Source organism: Salminus brasiliensis, chromosome 11, assembly GCF_030463535.1.
Source record: "Salminus brasiliensis chromosome 11, fSalBra1.hap2, whole genome shotgun sequence".
Lineage (NCBI taxonomy): Eukaryota > Metazoa > Chordata > Actinopteri > Characiformes > Bryconidae > Salminus > Salminus brasiliensis.
In genome coordinates, this window is record NC_132888.1 from 16,176,558 (window position 1) to 16,194,362 (window position 17,805).

The following is a 17,805-nucleotide window of genomic DNA, read 5'->3' on the forward strand; positions in this document are numbered from 1 at the left end:
ATTGTGGGAGCTTTTCAGACAAAAAAAACAAAACAGCAGTGACTCAAAATGCCCATGAGATCAGTAAAGTATATGCTGAAAGTCACTGTGTACCTTATAATTACCTTCCTGCCCGTTCGTTGTTTCTTCTGAAATCAATGGTATTATGAAAGAGTTTATCCTGCTTTTGTTAGAGAAACTGTCCAGGGACGACTTTCAACTAGATTGTAGAGCGTAGTGCCAGTCGGTTCATGTTTATCTGCTTTAGAGACTCCTATTCTATTGGTAGTACTTCTCTACAGGGACTAGACAAGGGTCTCTGTCAGCAGTTGTTGCTTAAAGTAGCTGAATGCATTAATTAGAAGGAGTGTCCACAAACATTTGGACATATCATGTGTCTAAGATACCAAAATGAACACATGGATTGTTCATCAATGTCTTACTTCTGCAGTCACTCCTTCTATAAGACAAAATGAATGCTCCTGAGTTTTTGTGTGTTTTTTCATTATTTTTTATTTTTATTATTATTTTTTTTAATTTTTTTTTATTTTGTGGAGCATTTGTGGCTACTTTGTCCCCCCCAAACCCCCCCCACTCTCTCTTTCTCTGACTCTCTCTCTCTCTCTCTGACTCTGTCTAGGAGAAGGGTGAGGTATGGAACAAAAAGAGTTTGTCTCATAAACAGCGACTGTCAAATAAAGCTGCTGATAAGGTATGGACACCCTCCAACTTCACATTCTCTCTTACATGCTGTCACTTACATTTCAGAAGAAGAGGTTTTAAAGAAATGACAATGCAATTGAAGAACAATCTCTTACCTGGTAATTTAAGCTGTTAGTCACTTGTGGTCCCCTAAAGAACCATATAAATGTTTGTGTGTAAAGAACCTTTTAAAAGACCCAAAAACTTGCTCTTGATGCAAATATTCTTTATCAATGTAAAGGTCTCATCTCTATTACAAAAATGGTTCTTTATAAAACCTGAAGTGGTTCTTCTATGGCATCGCTGAAATAACCTTTTGTAGCACTTGTATTTTATTTATTTAATTATTATTATTATTTTTTAAAGCGTATAGGTGAAAACCTCTGTGCTACTGTCATGCCGTGTGTATGTTTGTGTCTGCGTCCTCAGGCTGCAGTGGATGCAAACGTCCTGAGTGAGGCTATTTTGGAGGATCTCCTGGAGGATGCAGCTGCAGCAGTGCGGGCTGTGGAGAGGGAGCGGAGTGATGACAATCAGGCCCAAAGACTGCTACAGGTGCCCACGCTGGAGAGCATGCTGCTACGCATGGAGGAGATGGAGGTCAGCTCGTGTTTTTACCTCCCTCCCTGCCACAATCACACATTCCTGACAGCTCCAGATAGTTATCCTCATAGATACACACATGGACAAAATTGTTGGTACCCCTCGGTTAATGAAAGGAAAACACGCAATGGTCACAGAAATAACTTAAATCTGACTAAAGTAATAATAAATAAGGATTCTATGAAAATGAACAAATGAAAATCCGACATTGATTTTGAACCATGCTTCAACAGAATAATTTTAAAAAGTAAACTCTAAGCAGGCCTGGTCAAAAATGATGGTACCCCTGAAAATAATGTGACCAAAGGGACATGTAAAATAAAGGGACGTGTAAAATAAAAACAATATTTCATGCCAAGTGCTTGATTCTATCAATACCCATGTTCTCGGCTACACAGTTGGTCTATTTGTACGTGGTTCTCCAGAGAACATTTGGTGAAACTGCTTGAGTGAGTACTGCAGCCTGAAAAGGCTTGAACCAAGTGGATCAAACATTCTAAAAAGCAAAAGTTACAAATCAATAATCAAATCAATGTCTCACATGCAATTCCAGACTGTTGAACACACCAGGAGGACTGAAACATGTGAAACAGCAGATGTTTAAATGGCAACAAACTTTATTTTTGGCATGTGCATTTTTCTTAGTATTTGTTTTTTATTGTCATAAAATAATAAATGTTATTAATGTTATGTAAAGGGTGGTGAAAGTACCCTTTAAATGATTTTACCCTTTAAGTGATTTTAAGTCAGTCTCATTTCAATCCCATTTTAGTAGATTGTTTAGCCATATAGGCAATTAAGGTTATTTAGGTTTATTAGTCTCGGCAAATGAGTAAATGTATATGTATTAAAGTTCATTAAAATAGTTGCATGGCTTTAGAGGTGTTTTACTCCCTCCCACCCTCATGCATACATATTGCCATGGTCCTACAATTCAGGCCTACTTGAAGTGCCCTGGCCACAACATCCTAGCTGTGGCTGATGCCCATATTTCTTTTTCTTTTTTATATAAACCAAAATATGGCCACCCTACAAGTAGCGATCGAGTCAACACCGTGGAGTAAAACAAAAATTGGGATAAAATCATGTAGTGATTTATTTTTAAATCACAGGGAGCTGCTTCTATCTGTATATTGCACATAACACAGTGATGCAAGTATCAATAAAGTGTAGCTGAGCTGAGTTACATTATTCCTCTTGTAACCTTTTGTTTGCATCCACCTGTTTGATTCGATCGCACATGTTCAGTTTTAATGGAGCAGTGACCTTTGAGCAATTATAGCAGCCATTTAACTCCCACACACAGCCTGAAGAGCTTGTACTGTTCTCGTCTACTGTTAATTAAAGCGAGCTGCTGAAAGGACGATATTGCAGTAGAGAGAACAGTACTGTGTGTGTGTGTGTGTGTGTGTGTGTGTGTGTGTGTGTGTGTGTGTGTGTGTTGACTGCTGTCCTTTCCTCTGTTTTAGAAAGACCAAGAGGAAGTGAGGCGGCGTTTTGCCATGATCTCTTATTCTGACCTTCTGCTCTTGGAAAAAGACAATAGTAAGTACAGAACATGTGCTTGAAAAGCACACATCTGCAAGTACTGAAAAGCACAAATCTGCATGAAGGAGTACCTTGTCTAATTTTACCTTTGTACAGATTACAGCCTTGATTATGTGAAAAGCAGTCTTTTATAATTATAATAATAATACAATTATATAGCATTGTTCACATGCCCAAGTTTGTTTTACAGTATTACAGTTTTGTGCACAAACAACAGTGCCCTATTTGTAAGGAGGATATCAACAGGACTGGAAATGTGGGAATAAAAATATTGGGGAAAAATAGAAGTTAGTTTTGAAGTTGGTCTTGTTTTGTTTTTTCACTCTGTGGTGGTTGGTGTTGTCCAGAAGGTGGCAGCATTGCTGAAACATCTACTTTTGCCAATGTCGTTGTATTAGAAACCCAGAGGAAGAGTGATGGCTTCAGGCCAGGGTCTCCACAACCCATCAGACTGACCAAACCCTTTCAGAGACCCTCTGCTACTGGGGACATCCTCCTGCAGAGGCCAGTGGAGACTGGGTGAGTGATTTGCAATTCACTTACTACCTTTGTCTGCCCTAATAGCTAATGTGCTTTCTTCTAACACAGTGTCAGTTTAGTTTCTGGCCGCTGATACAAAGGGTTCACGTTCAGAACTGATTTGATGTAACTGATGGCAATGAGAGATAATTTGCTGACCAGCAAAATGATCAAGGCTGTCCCGCAATCTGAGTTTATGACCGAAAGAAATGGCATAATGCATCATTAAACTTTTCGGCTGCCTGCAAACAAGATAACCCTATCTAAAGAATTCTAACAACTACCCAGCATAAAGTATCATAAAGCTATTAAAAAAGAAACGAGCAACATCATTGACAGTAATTAGTCTCCAGTTGACTTGCAGTAAGGAAGCCGTGTCTCGGAGGGAGCAATTTTTTTTTGCCTTGTAATGTTTGTTGGTGGGAATAAAGAACAGCAACGGGAAAGTCAAGTAAGACCCAAAATATCTTATGCTATTTGCCCAGGCTTCCTCCTGTAGCTCTGCCAAGAGAGAGAGAGCTAGTGAGTGAGAGAGGCAGAAAGCCTGAGACTGACTTGTGCCTTTGCCCAGAGCTCTGGCAGCAGCAGCAGCTGCTGCGGCTGCTTCAGTTAATGAGGATGCTGGAGGAATGCAGAGAGCGCGAGAGAGCGAGAGTCAAAGTGAGCAGGCATGTCAGCAAGATTTAGTGGACCAGATTCAACAGTTACATTAGGAGATTAAAGTGCCCCTGCCTGCTGTAGAGCCTCGCTCAAAAGCCCCCAGGCTGATGAAAAGTTTTGTGTAAACACTGAGCTTCTTTTATGTCTGATCTCCAGAGATGCTCATCTTCACAGTTTAAACCAGCCTGCTCTGAGTTACGCAGGGTGCCGTGTGCGTCAGCAGGCTTCTCAAGCACAAGATTGGATTGTGAAAAGCTAAGATACACAGAGAGCAGATTTTCAGATTACAGATGCTCACGGTGCAAACTTCCAGAAAACAGCAGAGCTGTAGAAATCCATGTGCAGGCAAGCACCAGTGTGACTTCTATATAAGAATACATTGATTTTGTTTGCAGCACATAAAAAGCATATCTGTTTTTATCTTTTCCAATTCCCTTAATGCAGTGGTTCCCAAATGTATTTTAACCCTCCAATGCGAAGGCATCTTATGGTCCTGTTAGTGGTCTTTATTTACTACAGGATAACACACAGTACAGCGGGAAAGTCCAAAAAGCTCAGTGCAGATCTGAGAAGGATCATTGTAGACTTACTGGAATATCTCTTGTAGGCAGGAATATCTTAACAAATGCCAAGACCATCAGTTCAAACTATTGCATGTAAGTTAAGTACAAGTTATTGGGAGGTGTAGCCACTTTCGTGTGATTTGTAAGAAGACTCAAAGTGTCACCTTCATTTGAGAGAACATTGGTTTGAATAGTAGAAACAATCCAAGACCATGATAGTTTAAGCTCAACTAAAGTTGCAGCCAATCTCATGGACAAAGCAAAAAAACGTTTTATGGTCAGATGAAACAAAGATGGTGTTGTTTGACCATGCTTCCAGGTACAGTATGTGTACAAGAATAAAAGTGAGACATTAAACCCCAGGAGCACTGAAGCAACTGTGAAGCATGTTGGCGGTAGCATCATGCTCTGGGGTTGGTACATTGCCAAAAGTGGATGGAAAAATGAAGAAGGACTGCCGGTTAGGAAAAGCATTTGACTGCATAACTCTGACTAGTATCTAGATTTCTAAGTTTTCCATTTTATAGTTCTCCAGCAATTAATATTGACTGGTAACCATTTTTGTAACTCTAAAAGAAAATGATACTGCTAAAAAAAGCAAAGTTTATATAATATAATTTAAGATAATTATGATATAATTTAATATAATCAAAACATTATACACAGGCAGTGATATTAGTTCAACTCTGCGTAAAACTCTTTTTAGCTCAGAAAAAAGCCACTTTTTCTGCAAAGCAGGAGGAAAATTAAACACCTGCTTAGAAATCTGTCTAGACAGAAGTGATTTATGCACTAAAATGATTTTTTAAAGCCTTTGTAAGACAGATGTTCTTTTGTGTTTAAAAAAAAAAAAATCAATGCATTCATATTCACGGTTGTGTTTGCCTGCATATTGATCTCTCTAGCAGGTACTCCATTGTTCATTGTGGGCTGGAAATGCTTTTAGCAGTTTAGTTAAACAGGCCCTTACTTACTGATATGGTTCATCATCTGCAAATGGACATATAAAAATAAATAAATAAATACATTTTCTTAGAAGGCTTATTAGTTGCTATGAAGAAACCTTATTTTTCAATGATTCTCTGCCATTTTTGTGTCAATATGTTCTAAAGCTGGAGATTAGCTCTGTGTTGGTGCTTTGTACATAGTTTTCAGTACTGTATATTAATATAACATATGTGAGACACAAGCTGGTCATTGTCAGGTTGTTGGTCTTTCTGAAGAGTGGTGTAAGTCCTCCAGATAGTTACACTTTAAAGACAAAAATATTGGGACACATAGACATTTCATTCATTGTTCCTCTCAAATCAAGGGGATTAAAGAGTTCATTATGTTGGAGTAACTGTCTCTACTGTCCAGGGAAGGCTTTCTACTAGATTTTGAAGCATTGCTGTGAAAAATTGATTGCCGTCAGCGACAGTAGATTATCTCTATGCCCCCAACCCATCCCAAAAGTATTGGCTGGAGCACCACCATTTCAGAAAACACAGTGCCACTGCTCCACAGCTCAGTGCTGGGGGCTTTTTACCCCTCTAGCCCACTTCTGGCCAATAGGTTAATGTTCATCTGTTCCAGAAAGCCCTATTCTATTGGGAGTATGGGAGTACTTGATGCAATTCATTGTGTATTAGATACTGCAGTATGTGATTGCTGCGGTTGTGTGTTGAGCTGTGAGAACATGCAGTAGTCTGCACTTTTCAGTGCCAGTACACTTCCGAAGAGTGGTGGCCTTTTTCCATTGGCCCCGTCACAAAGAGGAAATTGTCTGAGCCGACTGCATCGTCTTCATTCCCTGACACTTTACTGATAAAAGGACAAGGAGAGTGTCCTAATCCTCTTATGGTTATGTTTGATTTACTACATCAGTTGTTCTGTTCGCGAACATCTGCAGTCTGCAGAGCCAGTGTGACAGGCAGCCAACTGAGAAATAAGGCACATTCCTAACATAGAAACAATTTGAAACGGCTCCTTTCCTCGTGTTTATAGGAGAAATGGGCCAGATATACAGCAGACGTAATCTTGTTTATGTACTGTAGGATAACATTTTTCACTTGAAAAGGAAAAATACCCAGGCTGTCAGATCATTAGAACCGCTTTGTTTGGTTAGTGGCTTACAGCAGCAGAGCAGCTATCGACTGTACAGTATTATCCCACTGTGTGAGGATTCCTTATTCCTTTGTACCTTAGCTGTGTTGTAAAACAAGCAGTGGCGTCTGTGGCGTGAACAATTAGGCTGCCTGCAGAGCAATTGCTTGGCCAGGGTGTCTGACTGCAGTTCTGCGCTAAAGAAAGAGCAGCTCTCCTGGCAGGCATTCCTCCAGTTCAAGCACAGAACACAAGAGATTCTTCTGCTAGCCTGAGGTGATGTGGAGGCATGTAAGCAAAGTCACCAGTGTTGAGCTAGGTGCTCATAGCAGTAATCCACTAGAAGCTTATTCGCTGAAATTGGTCATGGGATTACTTTCTGGGAAAAATAATCTCCCTTCTCATTACTTTTCATTACCCTCTAAAAACCCATACATATCTGTAACAACTGGAAAGTGAAATGGAAAACCCAATAATCCTTCTGGTACTTTATTTAGAAGGATAGAGCCAGTCTCTGTAAACATCATTTAAAAGGTACATCACCATCTCTGCGTTTTCTGTGAGCAAGACATAGCCGATTATGTTGATTAAAACTATGAAGGGATTCTATTTGAAAACCTAGGCACTACTTGGAAGATGCAGTTCTAAAACAGTGGCTTTGAAATGTTTTTTGTTTGTTTGTTTTTTGATAAAATATGAAGCTTACATGGCATATTTTGCATAGCATATTTTGTACATGCACCATATGTTCAAATATTTGTGGTCACCTCTTTTAATGAATGCATTCAGCTACCTTACATTCAGACAAATGTGCAAATGTGCACAGACCCTAAATAGGACTCTCTGGAGCAAATAAACATGAACCTGTAGAGCAGTGCAACTGTGTTCTGTGGAATGATGGTGCTCCATCCAGTGCTTTTGGGATTAGTTGGGGAGTTGGGAATGAGGTGCTGTGCTCTTGTGACTAAATGCAAGTAAATCCTCACAGCTATGCTCTTCTAAAATCTCATAGGAAGGATTCCCTGGACAGTAGAAACAGTTACTCCAACAAAAGCAGGATCAACTCTTTTTATAATGCCTTGGTTTGGGGGGGGAAATATGAAAGAGCAGGTGTCCCAGTACTTTTGTCCATATACGTGTTTTTCATGCTCAAAGTTCTTTACATTAAGAGATAATAAAGGTAAAGGTGCACGTATTTGTCACTGTACACTGTACAGCGAAATGTGTCCTCCGCATTTAACCCATCTGTGGTAGTGAACACACACACACACACACTAGTGAACTAGGGGCAGTGAGTACACACACCCAGAGCGGTGGGCAGCCAACTCCAGCGCCCACAGAGCAGAGAGGGTAAAGGGCCTTGCTCAAGGGCCCAACAGTGGCAGCTTGCCGAGCCCGGGAATGGAACCCACAACCTTGTTATCAATAGCCCGGCGCTCTAACGGCTGAGCCACCACTGCCCAATAATACAAAGATGTAAAAATAAAATTATAAAAACAAGAAGGGCCAACATAGAAAATAAAACTGAATAAAACAATAGCTTTAGAAGAGAATATATTAAGCTAAATGTGTGAAAATAAAGTGCAGTTACAGGATGAAAATGCAGTGGATCTAAACGAACAGTGTTTAAAACTGAGCTGAAAACTAAAACAAACATTTTCAGCACATGTTTAAAGTGGGGTTGGTTTAGGGTTGGGCCTTTTTCTAATGCTGTCTGTCAACTGGTTCCATTGAACCATTAGGCCATGCCTGCCCCAGCGCTGTAGGAGTAAATAAGCTTTCTCTGTTTGAGTTCATCTTTCTTGCAAATGGAAAGTTCTTTTGATTTGCCAAGTTCTCATTAAATGTGCTGATCTGATTATTGGGCCATTTCAAATATTTACCCATAGTTGATGTCATCTTTGCGTCATTAACATTCAGGCATTAGGAAGTAACATTGTGGCAGCCCTCATCATTCTTTTGGGTGATCAGCAATGTTTATTTTGGATGTTCAAGAATGTAACCGCTACCATCAAGTCTCAAAAGTAAGAAAATCAAGGTCTCTAAGTGGTGGCTCTAAAGCCCACTTGAGACCCATTGAAAGAAACAGATGGGGACTGGGGACAGAGCAGTACAATGTTATGATTAGCAACACCTTTGTGTTTTGAGATATCGTTATGATGTATGCAATATATAACAAATACAAAGTTTTTGTGCAGACCTAGCTCAGGTTGAACCTAGCTCATGGTCGAACATTTTATTCAGGGCCTTTCTCTCGGTTTCTATCAGATTCCTTTCTTCTTTATTACAAAGTGAATTGCCATCTAAGCCACACATCACTGCAGATTAATGCCAGCTGGATTAAAGACAGTCTGCTAAATTTAGGCTGATAAGGAGGAGAGTAATTGCTTTTGAAGTTAATGAAAGCAATATACCCTCAAGGCCCTTAGCTTTGCGTTTAGTCCCTGAGCTGAGGCGCTAACTGTCAGGTTTGCTTCATGTTGCCACATCGTGACTTTGAGTATCACTGGCAGTAAAAGCTTTTTTGGTTATTTACATACACTCTGTCTAAAGGAGGCATTTAGAGCTAATCAGTATTTATTTGGTCTGCTGTAGCCTCCTCATTTACGACGCCATCCTGAATGGATATTACACATTTGAGTCAATAATGTGCAGCCTCTATGGGCATTTACCAGCTAGTTATTAGATGTGCTTTTTGTGTTGCCATTCATTTTCTTGCCCTTCCTGTTGGTATTTCTCACAGGCAGATGAGAATTTATGTAGCCTTTAATGGCTCCATTAAAGCTGTAGTATGTAAGCCCCATCTTAATTCAGTGTCAGATTTATATTAAACAGATGGCTATTGGGGGCATATGGTATACAGAGATGAAACTCATGGAAAATAAATTATTCAGAGGCTTAGTAATAAAATCTGCTTGTACCGCGTTCTGCAAAGGCCATGGCCTGCCAGGGAATTTATAGTGTGAAATCCTGTAAAATTCATTACAACATTTGAGTTTTAGGGGTGCCACTAGAGGGGGCAGTGGCTGAGGGTTGTGTGTTTGTGTGTGAAAGAGAGGAGGTGTTGATCATGCTGTAGGGATGTGCAGGAAGCAGGGAGAGAGGTGATTACTGGAGTAAATATGGAGGAGCGGATATTGGGCCCAGCTGCTGATTAGTTCTCCCAGCTCATTAGCTGTTGTCTAATCTCCGATTCGCTGTGTTTACAACACACACTGTTAAACCCAGGAACACCCACAGCTTTTAAACAACCCAAACACTAGCACACGCACAGTCAGTCTCAAGGCAGGTTTTCACACATTGTGTCAACACATGGCACCTGCATGCTCACAGTTAACCTGCCACTGGCAAGCAGTGACAGTGCAGCTGCCATTGGCCTTTTTTTTTTCTTTTTTTTTCTTCACCGTCATTCCATTACTGTGGTCATCTGAGCCTGACATGATGACCACAACCGGGTTTCTTTTTTTACCCCCAATTTTTTTTAGTACACTCTTTCAGTGAACTCCTGATCATCACTGCATTCTTTCAGTCTAGTATTGGAGTGGACTTACCAGTTGCATTTTAAAGCCTGCATTATAAACATTGACAAACATTGCAGGCACTACTGATACAGTTGCACTCAAAATTATTTATTTATTAAATTATGTATTATTATTATCTCCATTGCTAATATTTCCTTTATTGCCAGAGGAAGCAAAGCAACCAGAGAGCATCACCCAGCCACCGGCAGGGTGTTCTTTTCAGCGTATGCTTCTTTCTTCCTCCTCCAGACATATCGCTAAACCAAACCTACCTGAAAAGTTCCACTGGAACTTTCCAGGTTTATTTGGATATGCTGGAACTTTCTGGGACTTTGGATCAGTAGTATGTCTGGAGGAGGAAGAATGAAGCATATGCTGAAGAGGCAGGCTCTGTCATGCTCTGGGGCTGCCTTCTCTGCTATGTGTGGTAGGCAAGATGGCTTCAGTCAGTTATCAAGAGATCCTAGGAGAAAATGTCATGCCTTCTGTGAGAAAGCTGAAGCTTGAGCAGCTTGACCTTCCAACAGCATATTAATCCCAAGCGTACCTCATAGTCCACCGAGGTGTGGAAAATTCCAAGAATATTAGTGAATTGGAGGCTGTTGCCCATGAGGAATAAGCCGGTCATAATAGCAAAATGGTGCTCTACTAAATACTAAAGACGCTTGTCATAAAGGGGTTGAATAATTCGGAGACTTCAGTCGTCATTACAAGTAGCATTTTGTGTTGAATTTGGAGAAAGCACTTATTATGTTGTGTTTAGCTATTTCAATTGTTTGATTGGTTTAATTTAAACAGCTACAAGTTGGTACATTTTACTAATAAACCTAGTTGAATCATTCATCATGTTGAATCATCATGAGTGCAACTGTATACCAGTTTAAAAGTGGAGTATTTAAATATCCCAGTGTCGGTTCTTTACGGTTCTTGCTGACACAGGTGCACACACACAGTTTCTATAATCGTCATTGTCAAAAACTTGCTAATGAAACAGGCCAAGAGATTACCAGTGCCTTTAATGTTTTGTTAGATATATTGCAATAAACAATGTAGTCTATGGGACACTGTGCCCAGTGTTTATTTATTGAGCCTAGTGGATTAGGACAGCCATTAATAATTCCAACATAAGAAAGAGACTGGGTGAAAATAACATCCGTGAAGGAGTTGCAAAACTAAAATAATTGCACACCAAGAGGAACGTAATGAACATAACATTCCACTTTAAAAACGTCATACAAACAGACAAACATGGTGGTGGTACTGTAATGGTGTGTAAATTCTTTGCTGCATCAAGGCCTGGGTAACTTGTCATAATTAATGGAACTGTGACTTCTGTTCTGTACTAGAAAGTCTTGTTAGAGATTATCTTACCCTCTGGCCTAAAGCTGAGTAACAAAGCAAAAGGACCCAAAGCGCAAGAGTGTGTGTGTGCCTTTGAAAATGTGAAGTTTGGATTGGCATAGCCTAAAAGTTCTGACTTGAACCCCATTTAGATCCTGAAGCTGATTCAAAGCACTGTGGGTCGAAATTCTTCCACAGTGATATGAAAGACTGATCTTCAGTTATATGAAGTGTTTTGTTACAGATGTTGCCGTTCAAAGTGGCACAGTCAGTTGTTAAATTCATGGGGGCCCTACTTTTCACATAAGGGATATATGAAAGAGGTGTTGCACTTGGCGAGACAAATATGCAAAAATTGAGAATATCAGGAGAAGGGCCCTACTACTTTTTTTGGCACTGTAAGACTCCCCAGCCTTGGGCTGTGTAGCAGTGGAACTGTGTTTCGTTGGCTGATGGAGAAGTATTCATTATTTTTGGGATGAGTTGGACAGTGATACAAAACTAATAATGTACCTGCAAGCAGTACCTGCTTTCACTAATGCTTTTCTGACTGCAAATAAACCCCACAACCATGTACAAACATCTAATGTGAAATCCTCCCAAAAGATGTCTGAAGAAACGGACCAGCAGGTGTCTACACACTTTTAGTCAATAGAGAATCGAGAGTGAATGTCGTTGCTATGCTGAATTAGCGGTGTGGTGACAGCAGTGGGTATAGCAGTCAGGAAAGGGGGTGCAATTGTCTTGAGAGGCAGAGGGTGGACAGCGCATGTCAGAAAATGACTGATCTCCACTGAGTTTGGCTCATACGGAGTGCCAGAGGCTCACACAAAGTGCCAGAGGCTCACTCAGTAGATCAGTGTGAAGCTCACAGTGCTGCTTTGTCTTTGTGCTAGATTTCTAGACTGCTCTTTTGCCCATTTTTCTTTCTTCTGAGCATCTCTCTCGCTCTCTTTCTCTCGCTCTCCCTGCTCTAGAGTCAGTTTCTTACACACTCTTTGCTCTGTTATATGTAGGTTATAATCAACTGACCATCATGGCCAGTTGAAGTTTCTTTTGCCATTTTCACTGTTTTCCCATCATACTTTCACTCCACCAGCAGTCTGTAAAACTTAAAGGATGCTTAGCACATATATATAATATAATAATATATATGTATAATCTCATCTTCATGAGTTCATTCAGTAGGGTGCTTTCTTGTTTGCATCAGTCCCTGTGTCGTGGCATTCCTTAGCTCCAGGGGAAGATGGATTCAAACAAGTATCAGGAAATCCTAAGAGAAATCATCAGGTCTCCTCCGAGAAAGCTGAACCTTGGGCATCATTGGAACTTCCAATAGCAATAACACCAATAACATTGATCCTATGTGTACCACACACTCCACCAAGGTTTGGTTTTAGACGTCTTGCTGGAAGATTCTGGAGTGGCCATCACAGTGGACTTAAAACCCGTTGAAAATCTTTGGTGGGATTTGAAGAAGGTTGTTTCAGCACGCAACTGGAGGCCATTGCCTATGAGGAATAGACTATGATTCCTCAGGAATGCTCCCAGAAGCTGGTATCTGGCTGTGCTTCAAGTTTGTAGCAGGTCATAACACCGAATTCCGTGCTGATATAAATGTTGTTGTTCTATCATCTATAAAATGTGGAAACTACTCCTGATTTATTTGTATAGGGTTATGAATGCAGTTAAATGAATACAATGCAGACATTTGGCACAGAAGCTCAGTGTGACCTAAACATTCTACTCTTTCGATTTGAAATGTTGGTCAGATGTAAACATTTGTCCCCAATTCATTGTATTAACTGGACATCTGAACCTAAGGTCATCCAAACACATCTGAAAGTGTTAAAAGACATTAGTCCTCAGCTTGACATCTCTCACTTTGAAACCTGACAAAAGGGAAAACGGCCTGCTTAAGGGTCCAAAGTAACTACAGCTGCATTGCTATTCAAAGCACTTTTCTTCAACTCCTTATGAAATGGAACTCCTGCCCGTTAAAAGAGCAGAATTAATCTTCTCATTGTGTGAAATTTGCAGCTACTTGAATATTTAGGCGTTCTTTTCAACTGCAGTCAGTGCTGCTTCCCTTAAGTGTCGCAGCATGCCTGAATGGCTTCCGGGGGCTATTAGTTGGGGACCTTAGTTAAGTTGGTGGACAAAAGAGGGCACCTTGCAGCAGCGACTAGGGGGAAATGATTGCACAATGGCACCAATGGTGCTGATAATTTTCCATTAGGGAGTAAAAGGTCTTCCTGTGCAGAATGCAGGATTGAAGGCCTGATTTAGTCAGGGCAAGGTCTCTAGGGGGCAGCCTGCTCTTGACATAATGAGGAGCCCTTGACTGCTGGAACTGCCTCTGCTGCCCCGGCACAGGTTCTAAATCTGACTGTGGAGAGTGCTCTCGCTTCTGTATGACTGATTTAGGCGCAGAGGGAGCTGTAACCCAGCATGTCCCAGCTGAGCCCCAGCATTACTTCTCCAGTGTGACAGTCAGGGCATGTGCTTTCCCACAGTGTTCCATGCTTGTTGCAGCTCTAAAAGAAAATTATGATAACCAGTTGGCATCACCCATAGTTTTGGTTGTATTTGTGTCAGCAAGTTGATGAGCTCATTTACAGCACTTAGTGGTAGTACCACCATAGATATAATACCCTGATTAGGAAGGGATGTGGTGATTTTCCAAAGACTAATAAGTGACTCTTCTAAGCATGAATATAAAGGTGGATGATTGCTCGGACGATATTACGACTGCACGATATGGACATAATGACAGCACTGAAGCTAATGCATGATGTGACTGTTGTTTTTAGGCAGTAGTGTGTGACCTGGTTAGAGACTGGCTTGTGTCATTTAAACATATATACATGCACTTTTGTTGGATGACAAATTTACTGATTCATCAAAATAGCAATGGAAAAATTCAGTCTCTCATTTATTAACTGTGCAGTTTTTATTGCATAGAATTTGATTTATATCGTTATTTCTATAATCATGAGAATATGTGTACATTTAGAGCTGCTCCTTATTATGTGTTTAAAATGTGATTTGTGGGTGGTTATTAAACACCACTTATCAACCACTGCAGGATAATGGACTGGATGAGTGCTGCCTATAGTGCTCATATGGATGAGGTGACTCTGATGACAATACAGGGTGGGGATGAAATGGAATAGAAGTACTGGGAATATAATTTCAGAATACAGTTAATGAATTCTTTTTATTAATTTATTTTTTATTCACTATAAAATAGTTGATGCACCAGAACTGACAATCAGTTCAGGATTTGTGATGATAGATTTTAAGAAACTCTACAAATGTCTTTTTACAGTCACTGAAGTTCAGTTATTTATCTCTGCTAAAGCCTGAGTAGACTGATAATTCACTGTGCTAGTCATCTATTTCTTTTATGTCTATCTCCAGCATGGTATCAGAAAGCTCTATACTGGATGAGGAGCCATCTGAACCTATTCCCAGCCATCCATTTCCAGGCTATGTCAAAAAGAAAGGCGGGATTTCACTGAACGTGCCCTCTAACATGCAGAAGAACATTCAGCAGTACAGAGAGGCCCATGATTCGTACCTGCACCTGGTGTCCCATGAGGTAGTGGGCAGCTTCAATCCCTGGGCTGTTGCTGAAAGGTGAGATCCTAAAATCTTGTGTCTGCAGCACACGTGCCAAACTCAGTTGTTGGAGGGCCACAGCTCTGCGGGTGTTAAAGGTTTTTCTCTTCTCACAACCTGAATTCAACTGACAAAAGTCTAACTAATGAACTGATGGCAGGGTGGGAGTAGGACCAGTTTCATTCAATAGGGGGACAGCTGCAAGCAGCCCCCATCACACAAACGCTTTCCCCATTATCCTGAATGTAGCAGATCAATCAAGACATATCTGGTGTCCAATTCCTATGTTTGGCCCAAATAAAGAAAAAAGTATGATGTACACAAACTTAAAAATGAAGGTTCTTTAAGCAATGCCTTAGAAGAACCACATTTAGTTCTATAAACCGTCATTTTTGTAATAAAGATGTGTGACTGTGAGGAAGGTTTAAATTGGTAAATAATCTTTACATCAAGAAAAATGTCATTAGACCTTTAAAAGGTTATTTATGCTTGTACCTTAATCATCAGCCATAATGTTAACACCACTGATTGGTGAAAAAAACATGGATTATCTTCATCTACACCTGCATCTGTCGAGTGGTAGGTTATATTAGGCGACAAGAACAATCAGTTCTTGACAGTTTGTGTTAAAAGCAGGAAAAATGGTCTTATGTGGTGTTCCTGGTATGCAGTTATCAGTACCTACTAAAAATGGTCCAAGAACGGACAACCTGTGAACCAGCGTCGTGGGCACCAAAGGCTCGTTGATATGATCCATGGAGGTCCCACCTCATAACTTGCTGGAATTAGTGGATCTGCAGCTATGTTGGTGCCAGATACCACAGGACACCTGTGGTATCTAGTGTGGAGTCCATGCCTTAAATGATCAGATATGCTGTGGTGGCACAGGGCAGACCAACTCTGTATTAGGCAGGTGATGCTACTGTTATGGCTGTTTGGTGTTATAAACATGGTTCTTTATAGTTCTTTATAGTTCTTCTATAGTATCCATAGTCTCACTCAAATATTCATTTGAAGCACCTCACTGTTAAGAGTGTAGCTTCAAAACGGTGGTAGTAACTTTAAGTCCTTTGCTTTGTCTGCACTTTTGTTCATTTTTATACATAACGCTATGCCTTGTGGGTCAGAAACTACCTAAGCATGTCTATTTGAAATTACTTGGCCAAACCTGTAGCACTTTAAGGCAAGTGTGTGATGATTTATGCATGCAGTTTGTGCTGTGCTAATAAGTGTCATTAACAGCTTCCATCACTTGTTAACTACATTAGTCTTGTTAACTACATTTCTAAACTGTCTCTGACTGCATAAACTTTTGAATGGCTTGAAGCTCAAGTCACATTTCTGGGGAAAAACAGCTCCTAAGTGGCAGTGGTTGTTTATGCAGCCAAAGCCAGAGCTGCAGCTTACTCATAGCTTCAACTATTATTCCCACAGTGACACAACCAGTAGGAGTTTACACTGTTTACAGCCCGGAGGCTGTAATGCATCTCAAACATTGTGCCATTTTACATGTAAATATTAGCTCCAGTGTTTTCGCCAGTCATGTGTCGTGTGGAGCGTGCTCAGTGTGCATGAAAGTCTCTGTTCCGCGCACACTCCAGCACACCCACCACATCATTTGCATGGTTAACAGAATTTTTAAGTTGGTGCAATGCGCAAGATCATTGTCTTAGGAGCCATCCGAGAACCCTTGAGCTGCGTTTTAAATTTAATGCACTTTCCCCCCCAAAAAAACACTGAGGGCGTTCCCAGAGGAGAGCGGAGGACTTTGTCCTCTCTCCTTATAGACTGTGTGCGTGTGCGGGAAGAGGACAGTAGAAATCATTTGCAAATCAATACAGAGGGAAGAAAAAATTAGTCCTGAAGTCTCTTAGTCTTCAAGTGAAAGAAGCTTTGGTTGAAAGATGTGGAAAGAACTCAATTGAGACTCATTATACTGCGCATATCAAAAGCCCTTTCACAGATTAGAAATTATTTTTAGCAGTTAAATGATAAAGGATTATTCTAAAGGAAGAAAAAAGATGATGTGAAATGTGTGAGTTTGTGCTGGTGCTGAGTCAGAGACCAGGCGCTAGTCAGTCTGCCTGTGTGCGTGTGTGTAATGGAACTCAGAAAGGGCACTGTGGCAGTTCTCTCTTGCCTCATTGCCCCTCATTGCCTCTGTGTGCTTCTCTACAGACAGTGGACTAAGAAAAGAACTGTGAGAAGATGGTTTTATTTTTTGGATTTTTTTTATCTATCTATTTATTTATTTATTTATTTATTTTGTTAAAGGGGTGTCCGGGCATTTCCAGCAAGCATTTTCCTTCTGCTGAACCTGTTCCATGAGTTGCAACAGATTATCAATGTGTTGCAAGAAATTGATAGAAAAAGCCTGAAAGCCTATTGGTTAAAAATCACTTATACTAGAATCCAATGGACAGTTTCCAAGTATTAACATTTCTAATAAAGAAACATTTGATAGTACAGTTTAACGATCAAGACCTTGATCATTTAGTTTTTTAGTTTTACAGTCACTGTCACTTTGTGATGTGTGTGTAAAATGCCATTTTTGATACCAACCCATCTCTTTTAACAGAAAATGGTTCTTTATAGAACCAAAAATAGTTCTTCTATAGCATTGCTCAAAGAACCTTTTGCAGAACCTAGCTTTTGACCTC

The 17,805-nt window shown here is 40.3% G+C and overlaps 1 protein-coding gene across 3 annotated transcripts in view; it reads left to right on the forward strand.

Annotated features, from left to right (window-relative positions):
* Nucleotides 1-17,805, forward strand: part of kiaa0753 (KIAA0753 ortholog) — a 31,991-nt gene that overhangs the window by 9,455 nt on the left and 4,731 nt on the right. For all 3 annotated transcript variants that reach the window (XM_072691957.1, XM_072691958.1, XM_072691960.1), the window contains 5 exons: nt 620-691; nt 1,111-1,281; nt 2,754-2,829; nt 3,231-3,351; nt 14,945-15,163. In XM_072691957.1, coding sequence (XP_072548058.1) covers nt 620-691; nt 1,111-1,281; nt 2,754-2,829; nt 3,231-3,351; nt 14,945-15,163 — 659 coding nt within the window. The remainder of the gene's footprint in view (nt 1-619; nt 692-1,110; nt 1,282-2,753; nt 2,830-3,230; nt 3,352-14,944; nt 15,164-17,805) is intronic.